Raw genomic sequence first — 9188 nt, 5'->3', positions numbered from 1 at the left:
AGAGGAAGAGGGGTAAGTTGCCAAAGCTGCACCCCGGGGTTCTGCACGGGATCTCTGTCTCGCCAAGGGCTCGAAGCGGAAGGACGAAGAACAAGAGCTCTGCCGGACAATCCCGTGCTGCGGTCACTTTGTCCTCACAGCCATGAATCCGTTTGCTTCCCCAGGCCCTGGCAACTGCTTCTGTGCTGCTCCTGCGCTGCCGAGGGCACCCACAGACGCTGCTCCTACCTGAGGAACAGCACGGCCAGCTGGGAGTGCGACAGCTGTGCTGGCCTGGGCACCGGTAAGAGGCAAAGCACCTGGGTACCCCTGGGCTGGGGCCAGGGGCCAGGCAAGGCCTGCCAGTGGGTGCCCAGGGTGGGCTTGCAAAGCCTCTCTGCTCCAGGAGGGCTGGGGGCACCGCTCTGGCCTATCCTGCCCCAGGCCTGCGGGGCCAGGCCCTTGACCCTCCTGCTTCCCCTTACAGCCTCCAGTGCCAGCTCAGAGCTCGCCGGCCCCAGCACTGCCAGCCAGTCAGGATCAGGGCCTTCCCACGGCTCCCTGGCACCGGAGACCAACAGCCCCAGCCCCGGCAGCCAGGCGGCATCGGGGTCCTCCTGCGGCTCCCCACCACCGCAGACCAGCAGCCCCAGCACTGCCAGCCAGGCGGCATCAGGGCAGTCTCTCGGATCTCCAGCACTGCAGAGCAGCAGCCCCAGCACTGCCAGCCAGGCACCCCTGAGGTCCTCCTGTGGCTCCCCAGCACTTCAGGGCAGCAGCTGCTCCAGCCCCCCTGGGCCTGAGCGGCTACGAGACCGCTCCCGATTACAACGTCGGGCCCAAAATCCCTACGGCCGGCCCAGAAGATGCCGTAATGGGAGCCGTGCGCCAGCACCAAGCGTTGAGAGCAGCACGCCCAGCCAGGCAGTGCTGGGGCTGTCCCACAGCTCGCTGGTACCGGACACCACCAGCCCCAGCCCCAGCAGCCAGGCGGCATTAGGGCCGTCCCACGGCTCCCTGGCACCGGCGACCAGCACCCCCGGCAATGCGGCATCAGGGCCATCCCACAGCTCCCCTGTGCTTCAGGACAGCAGCCGCTCCAGCCCCCCTGGGCCCGACCGCCTGCGAAACCGCTCCCGGTTGAACCGTCGGGCCCAAAAGCCCTACAGCCGGCCCAGCAGACCCCGTGAGAGCAGCCGTGCGCCAGCACCAAGTGCTGAGAGCAGCACCCCCAGCCAGGTGGCACTGGGGCCGTCCCGCAGCTCCCCAGCACCTGAGACAAGCAGCCCCGGCACCGCCAGCCAGCTGCCATCGGGGTCCTCCTGCAGCTCGCCAGCGCTTGAGAACGGCAGACGCTCCAGCCCCCCTGGGCCCGTGCGCATGCGAGACCGCTCCCGCTTGCAACGTCGGGCCCAAACCCCCTACAGTCGGCCCGGACGCTGCCGTGGGACCAGCCGTGTGCCGTCCTCGAGTGCTGGCCCTGATGCCCCTCCACCGGCACAATAAAGTTGGCCGTTAATCTGTGCCCTGGGAGATTCCACACTCATTTGTCGGCTTCCTCCTCCTCCTCCACCTCTCCCTTGCTCGAGGGCCAGCGTTAAGGGCTGGGCCCAGAGGGTTGTCTTCTCCCCGGGGGCTGGCAGCACCCTCCCCAGACCTCCCTCCTTGCGAGCTGACCTTGGCCAGCTGCCCAGCACCATGGCCGTGTGCTTTGGGCCTCGCTGGCCCCGCAGCCTGCTCAGTTTTCCCGGGGGAAGTTCACATCCTCCCCGGGGACCGGGGGTCTCTGCCCCTACCCCCAGAAGGGCAGCCTGGCCCGGCACGGCCCAGTCAGCACCGCCGCCCATCTTCCGGCAATGTAGGCTGTGTGCGCCCGCCCGCCCGGCATGGCCCTCGCGGCTCACCCCCCAGAATCACGCGCCCCGGCCCCAGCGACTTTTCACACCCTTCAACTCTGTTCCGTTCTGGACAAGGCTAGAAGCAATTTCCTATCCTCGTTGCCCAGCTTAGTGAGAATTGCAGCAAAGTGGCAAAGCCGCTTTTCTTTAGAAGTTCAGTTCAGTGTCACGTCTGTATTTGCAACATGAAGGTTGCTGTAGGTTGTGTTTCTACGGTAGCCAAAGGGCATTCCCTGTTCCCCAGTTCTGTCTCCTGTTCCCCAACGTGATTGCTGCTCCACCAACGGAAGGCTTCCTTTGTGCAGTATAAGCCAAGAAATCCTTTTTAATAGAGATTGCAAACACCTGGGAAGGACTTTACTCCTCTGTGGAGACTTCAGGAGAGTCAGAGCAGTACCTGTTACTGAGGGCTTGAGTCCCGTCATATGCCCTTTAGAGCCAAACAATCACATGTGCTCTACGGGAGGGTAACAAAGGGCCTGGGAACTGTCAGTCAACCGAAAGGGTTTCCCTCCTGTTGGAGACCAGCAAGTACCTTTGTAGTGCAAGAAGGAGAAAAGAGTTGGTGCAGAGTGACTGCTGAACAGCTCCGTGGAAGTGGGTGGAGAGCTACAAGGCTGAATCAAAGAATAATGGTGACCAAAGCGCGAAGGATATCCCTTTGTGGGGTGGCTGTACAGGTCTGAACGACCAGACTTGCCCTTCGGGCAAACTAGAGGTAGTCTTACGGTGTGTGCATTAAGTGCCTTCCCTAGCGCAGCATGAAAGTTGATTCCTTCAAGGAGGGAGCAGCTGTCCTCTCTGAGGAAGGCAGGGGAACCCGGCAGACCTGATGGCCTTTTCTGCCAACAAAGAGGCAATGAGGTAGAGAGGGTCCGAAAGAGAACTCGGTGGCAGCACTTTGTCCTTCTCTTCTTGACTGCTGTGATTGGGAAGGTGTGAGGGCTAGACACGGCCAGACAGGGAGTGCTCTTCAGGGGGATTGCGATGGGAGCTCCGAGGCACTCCTGAGCAATGGAGCTCGTCAAGTGGAGCTGGCCAAAGAGCTGTGCTCACGCACAGCCTCGCTCGGAACCGAGGAGCTTGTTCCCTGGCACCGTTCACCTCTGTCGCCATCTAGCGAACGGAGCTCTGTAACGCGCTGGCGTTGGAAGGCCGAGCGAAATCTCAGAAAGCCTGGTGGGAAGGAAACCCTGCGCACCAGACTTCGGCTTGGAAGGTGGCCGGTAGAAGAGGATGGCCGAGGACACTCTAAAAGCAGGAGCTGAAGGAGGTCAGCCTGGGAAGCCTCTAGTCACTCTCGGCAGGGTCAGCCAGCTAGTATTGTAGAAGGGCTTCCGGGGGTTTCAGGTTTCTGCCTTGGTCCTGAATTGCATTGCGGACCTGGATTCTCCAATACTGGGTTTCGCATCTCTTTTTTCCTACTCTGGTTGTGCCTGAGACACCGTCTGGTCTTTGTCCTGGTGTCGCAGGGCAATTCTGCAGAGAAGTCATCGTTGTGGGGTTAACTAAAAGGGTTTTATCAATGATTACGCGATGGTCAAATGGCAATTAATCAATGATGGAATGAGAATCAAATGGTAATCAAATGGCGACTGAGCAGTAATTGAATGGTAATTAGAATCATAGAATCGTTTAGGTTGGAAAAGACCCTTAAGATCATCGAGTCCAACTGTTGACCTAGCACTGCCAAGTCCACCACTAAGCCACGGCCCTAAGCGCCACGTCTACCCGTCTTTTAAACACCTCCTGGGATGGGGACTCAACCACTTCCCCGGGCGGCCTGTTCCAGTGCTTGACAACCCTCGGGGCCCACCGATGCAGCCTGTCCAGATCCCTCTGTAGAGCCGTTCTGCCCTCAAACAGATCAACGCTCCCACCCACCGCCTCCGAAGATGCCCCACAGTCGCTTGCAGCTTCCTACCCCACCAAGGAAAGCCTCGCACTGACTCTGAAAGGCAGTTTATTGCCACGGAAAAAGGCCATTTCCGCCGCAACTCCCCAGCTTGCGGTCCTGCTGCTTTTTGTTCTGGAGGCAGCACATCACCAAAGCGCTAAGGTGTTCAAGAGAAAGATGTTGGGCCACCTGCGACATTTAGGTGCCGTCCTGAGGTCCTGTGCTGTGCCCCGGCCACCCGCCGCGTCTGAGCGGACGGGATGTGTGAGCCCAGGTCAGGCTCAAAGATCGCTTCTGTCCCCTCTACTGGGGAGCCCAGAACCGGAGGCAACACTGCAGATGCAGCCTTACCAGGGTGGCGCAGAGAGGAAGGATCACCTTCCCCGACCTGCTGGCAGCACTCCCCGTGCCGGGGGCAGGAGCAGAGCTTTCCCTTGGCCAGGGCTGGAGCCCTGGAGTCGCACTGCCTGAACGGCACCTTTCGGCCAACGGTGCCACCCTCGACGGCTGCCCCGCGGCACCTGGCATTTGACTCTGCGCTTGCCGCAGGAGCAGCCGCCCCGGTTATGTGGGTGCCGAGGGCTCGGGCCCCTGCCTTGGCACTTCACAGACACCCCTGTGAGGCAGGGGCTGCCTCAGAGTGGGTGGCAGGCGGCCGAGGGCGTCCCTGCCCATGTTTGGGGCGCAGGCGGGCCAACGGCGATGATGTCACAGCGGCCACTGTGACTCGCGGGGGCAAGCCCACAAACAGGAGCGCTGGGCTCGGGCTGTGCATCAGTGCGCCCTGGTGAGGTGAGGAGAGGGCAGGGGAGGGACGGGGCTTGCGCGGGGCTGCCCAGCGAGGAGGGGGGCCCCACACCTCGGGGCTCTGGGCCTGTGCTGCAAGCTCAGCTGCGTCTCCCTTCTCCCTCACCCGCCTCCTGCTTCTCCCTCAGAGTCAGCAGAGGAGCATTTGGAGGAGGCACCCCAGCGCTGCTGGGACAGGGACTCTCCAAACGCTCACCGTTGACGTGCGCCATGAGTGCAAGGAAGCCCGAGGCCTCTGACTCGATGGAGCAGGGTGAGAGCAAAGTCTCCCTCCCACAGCCTGGCGCAGGGGTTGTCAGGGCGGTCAGCGTGGGGCCGAGAGCGGTGGCAGGGGGAGGCAGGAGCTCCCCAACCGCCCCGGGGCAGGGCCCCTCCTTTCCTCAGCAAGCGGGGCCCAGGCCGGGCAGTGGGCACCTGCTGGGACACCCGGGCCTGCAATGCCCCCTTCCTCTCCAAGGCCTCCAGCCCTGCCCATCAGCCAGCTAGGCAGGGACAGAGCAGGCCCGTGGGGAACAGCCCTCAGGGACGCTTCCCCCGGCCCCGCAGAGGTGCTCATTCCCGGTGCCATTTGCTCTCTCCCCTCCAGCATGCATGCTGTGTCGCCGGGCACAGGCTGACCCGGATATCTGCGGGCGCAAACTGCAGAAGCGAGGGCTCTGTGCCCATGTGTTTTGCCTGGTGAGTTCCTCCGGAGCTCCCTCCAGCTTTCCGACAGGCAGTCCCTGCCACACACTCCTCATCAACTCCTCGTCTTTTCTCTTCTGCAGTATTTTGCCAACGAGCTTTTTCAGAAAGGGCTCAAGGGAGTAGGACTCCTGGGATTTCTCCCTCAGGATATTCGACGCACAATCGTGCGGGCAGCACAGAAGGTGAGGACCCGCCAAGAACAGGGAGATTTGTGCCAGGAGAGGTTTGCGGGACCTTGGCCCAGAGCCCAAGAAAGAAAGCCCAGCCCTTCCAACCAGCTCTGGAGACAGAAGTCTTGTTCCCAGCAGCTCCACAGAGGCTCCAGCACAGGAGCCTCCTCCGCCAGGCGGATCTGCGCGGTGTGGCCTAGCAGCAGCCACATCCTGCGCCCTGCCCGGAGGTGTGGGGCTGGCTGCGGAGGCCCTGAGGCTGCCGCTGATGGCGGCTGCTCTGCTCTTTCCAGCACTGCTTCGTCTGTGGCGAGAGCGGGGCCACCATCACCTGCCACGAGACGCGCTGCAACCGCAGCTTCCATCTCCCCTGTGCCGTGGAGGGCGGATGCGTCACCCAGTTCTTTGGGCTCTACAGGTAAGGGCAGCTGGCCCTCGTGGCAGAGGCTCCTCGCCTTCAGTCCCCTTCCTGTCAGCATCAGCCAAACAAGAAGGGAACCCACAGTGACCCTTCCCAGCGGCCGGTCACAGGCAGAGCCAGAGCCGGGCAAGGTCTGGGGCTCCTTCACACCTCCTTCCCCCTCCTAGCCACCACCACGGAAGGACCCAGCGCTTCTCACCTCGCCCAACCCTTTCTGCCTCCCCCCAGGTCTTTCTGCTGGGAGCACCGTCCAGAGCAGGCAGTGGAGGCGGCTCCGGAGGAGAACACCACCACCTGCCTCATCTGCCTCGACCTTGTGGAGGACAGAAAGTCCTACGGCACCATGGTGTGCCCAGCATGCAAACACGCCTGGTTCCACAGGAGCTGCATCCAGGTAGGAGCCGTTCCCTCGCCCCCGGGGCACGGCAGGCGCTCAGCAGCACCAGGGCCTCACTCCTGCTCCTTGTGTTTCTCCTGCAGGGACAGGCTGCGGGCGCTGGCATTTCTTGCTTCCAGTGCCCCCTCTGTAGAGATAAGGATCTCTTTCTCTGCGAAATGCTTGCCATGGGGATCCAAATCCCCTTCAGGTTGGTGTCCTTCTGCCCGGCTCGCAAGACAGGAGGGTGCAAGCGCTGTGCCGTGCCAGGGCCTGCCCCAGCAGTCCTGGCCCTCCGCTGTCCCGTGTGTCTGCGCTTCAGCTTCACGCAAGGAGCTGGAAACAGGGCAGAGGGGGAAGAGCAGGGACGCCCCGTGTCTGCCTTATTGCGGGGCAGCAGGGGCTCATCAATTTTCCTTTCTCCATCAGACTGCCGTCATGGGAGGACAGCCGTGCATACGCAGCACTAAGTGAGAGGCACAGCCGCTGCGATGCCAGTGAGTGCCTTTGCCCAGGAGGCAGGGAGCAGGCAGAGGAAGAGGGGTAAGTTGCCAAAGCTGCACCCCGGGGTTCTGCACGGGATCTCTGTCTCGCCAAGGGCTCGAAGCGGAAGGACGAAGAACAAGAGCTCTGCCGGACAATCCCGTGCTGCGGTCACTTTGTCCTCACAGCCATGAATCCGTTTGCTTCCCCAGGCCCTGGCAACTGCTTCTGTGCTGCTCCTGCGCTGCCGAGGGCACCCACAGACGCTGCTCCTACCTGAGGAACAGCACGGCCAGCTGGGAGTGCGACAGCTGTGCTGGCCTGGGCACCGGTAAGAGGCAAAGCACCTGGGTACCCCTGGGCTGGGGCCAGGGGCCAGGCAAGGCCTGCCAGTGGGTGCCCAGGGTGGGCTTGCAAAGCCTCTCTGCTCCAGGAGGGCTGGGGGCACCGCTCTGGCCTATCCTGCCCCAGGCCTGCGGGGCCAGGCCCTTGACCCTCCTGCTTCCCCTTACAGCCTCCAGTGCCAGCTCAGAGCTCGCCGGCCCCAGCACTGCCAGCCAGTCAGGATCAGGGCCTTCCCACGGCTCCCTGGCACCGGAGACCAACAGCCCCAGCCCCGGCAGCCAGGCGGCATCGGGGTCCTCCTGCGGCTCCCCACCACCGCAGACCAGCAGCCCCAGCACTGCCAGCCAGGCGGCATCAGGGCAGTCTCTCGGATCTCCAGCACCGCAGAGCAGCAGCCCCAGCACTGCCAGCCAGGCACCCCTGAGGTCCTCCTGTGGCTCCCCAGCACTTCAGGGCAGCAGCTGCTCCAGCCCCCCTGGGCCTGAGCGGCTACGAGACCGCTCCCGATTACAACGTCGGGCCCAAAATCCCTACGGCCGGCCCAGAAGATGCCGTAATGGGAGCCGTGCGCCAGCACCAAGCGTTGAGAGCAGCACGCCCAGCCAGGCAGTGCTGGGGCTGTCCCACAGCTCGCTGGTACCGGACACCACCAGCCCCAGCCCCAGCAGCCAGGCGGCATTAGGGCCGTCCCACGGCTCCCTGGCACCGGCGACCAGCACCCCCGGCAATGCGGCATCAGGGCCATCCCACAGCTCCCCTGTGCTTCAGGACAGCAGCCGCTCCAGCCCCCCTGGGCCCGACCGCCTGCGAAACCGCTCCCGGTTGAACCGTCGGGCCCAAAAGCCCTACAGCCGGCCCAGCAGACCCCGTGAGAGCAGCCGTGCGCCAGCACCAAGTGCTGAGAGCAGCACCCCCAGCCAGGTGGCACTGGGGCCGTCCCGCAGCTCCCCAGCACCTGAGACAAGCAGCCCCGGCACCGCCAGCCAGCTGCCATCGGGGTCCTCCTGCAGCTCGCCAGCGCTTGAGAACGGCAGACGCTCCAGCCCCCCTGGGCCCGTGCGCATGCGAGACCGCTCCCGCTTGCAACGTCGGGCCCAAACCCCCTACAGTCGGCCCGGACGCTGCCGTGGGACCAGCCGTGTGCCGTCCTCGAGTGCTGGCCCTGATGCCCCTCCACCGGCACAATAAAGTTGGCCGTTAATCTGTGCCCTGGGAGATTCCACACTCATTTGTCGGCTTCCTCCTCCTCCTCCACCTCTCCCTTGCTCGAGGGCCAGCGTTAAGGGCTGGGCCCAGAGGGTTGTCTTCTCCCCGGGGGCTGGCAGCACCCTCCCCAGACCTCCCTCCTTGCGAGCTGACCTTGGCCAGCTGCCCAGCACCATGGCCGTGTGCTTTGGGCCTCGCTGGCCCCGCAGCCTGCTCAGTTTTCCCGGGGGAAGTTCACATCCTCCCCGGGGACCGGGGGTCTCTGCCCCTACCCCCAGAAGGGCAGCCTGGCCCGGCACGGCCCAGTCAGCACCGCCGCCCATCTTCCGGCAATGTAGGCTGTGTGCGCCCGCCCGCCCGGCATGGCCCTCGCGGCTCACCCCCCAGAATCACGCGCCCCGGCCCCAGCGACTTTTCACACCCTTCAACTCTGTTCCGTTCTGGACAAGGCTAGAAGCAATTTCCTATCCTCGTTGCCCAGCTTAGTGAGAATTGCAGCAAAGTGGCAAAGCCGCTTTTCTTTAGAAGTTCAGTTCAGTGTCACGTCTGTATTTGCAACATGAAGGTTGCTGTAGGTTGTGTTTCTACGGTAGCCAAAGGGCATTCCCTGTTCCCCAGTTCTGTCTCCTGTTCCCCAACGTGATTGCTGCTCCACCAACGGAAGGCTTCCTTTGTGCAGTATAAGCCAAGAAATCCTTTTTAATAGAGATTGCAAACACCTGGGAAGGACTTTACTCCTCTGTGGAGACTTCAGGAGAGTCAGAGCAGTACCTGTTACTGAGGGCTTGAGTCCCGTCATATGCCCTTTAGAGCCAAACAATCACATGTGCTCTACGGGAGGGTAACAAAGGGCCTGGGAACTGTCAGTCAACCGAAAGGGTTTCCCTCCTGTTGGAGACCAGCAAGTACCTTTGTAGTG

The 9188-nt window shown here is 62.9% G+C and overlaps 1 protein-coding gene across 1 annotated transcript; it reads left to right on the top strand.

The window, feature by feature from the left end:
- Positions 1-5731: 5731 nt before the first annotated feature.
- Positions 5732-7356, top strand: LOC309604076 (PHD finger protein 7-like; the record flags this gene model as incomplete). The annotated part of the gene is given in 6 exon segments (XM_082338995.1): positions 5732-5842; positions 6194-6284; positions 6287-6435; positions 6681-6778; positions 6931-6991; positions 7265-7356. Coding segments are annotated over 6 exon segments (602 nt in total), but the record flags the coding sequence as incomplete, so codon positions are not given.
- Between the last annotated feature and the right edge of the window lie 1832 nt (positions 7357-9188).

The sequence above is a fragment of the Platalea leucorodia genome (assembly GCF_965183815.1).
Source record: "Platalea leucorodia genome assembly, contig: HAP1_HAP1_SCAFFOLD_332, whole genome shotgun sequence".
Taxonomy (NCBI): domain Eukaryota; kingdom Metazoa; phylum Chordata; class Aves; order Pelecaniformes; family Threskiornithidae; genus Platalea; species Platalea leucorodia.
The sequence above is the reverse complement of the archived record's forward strand: the minus strand, read 5'-3'. Positions and strand labels throughout refer to the sequence as shown.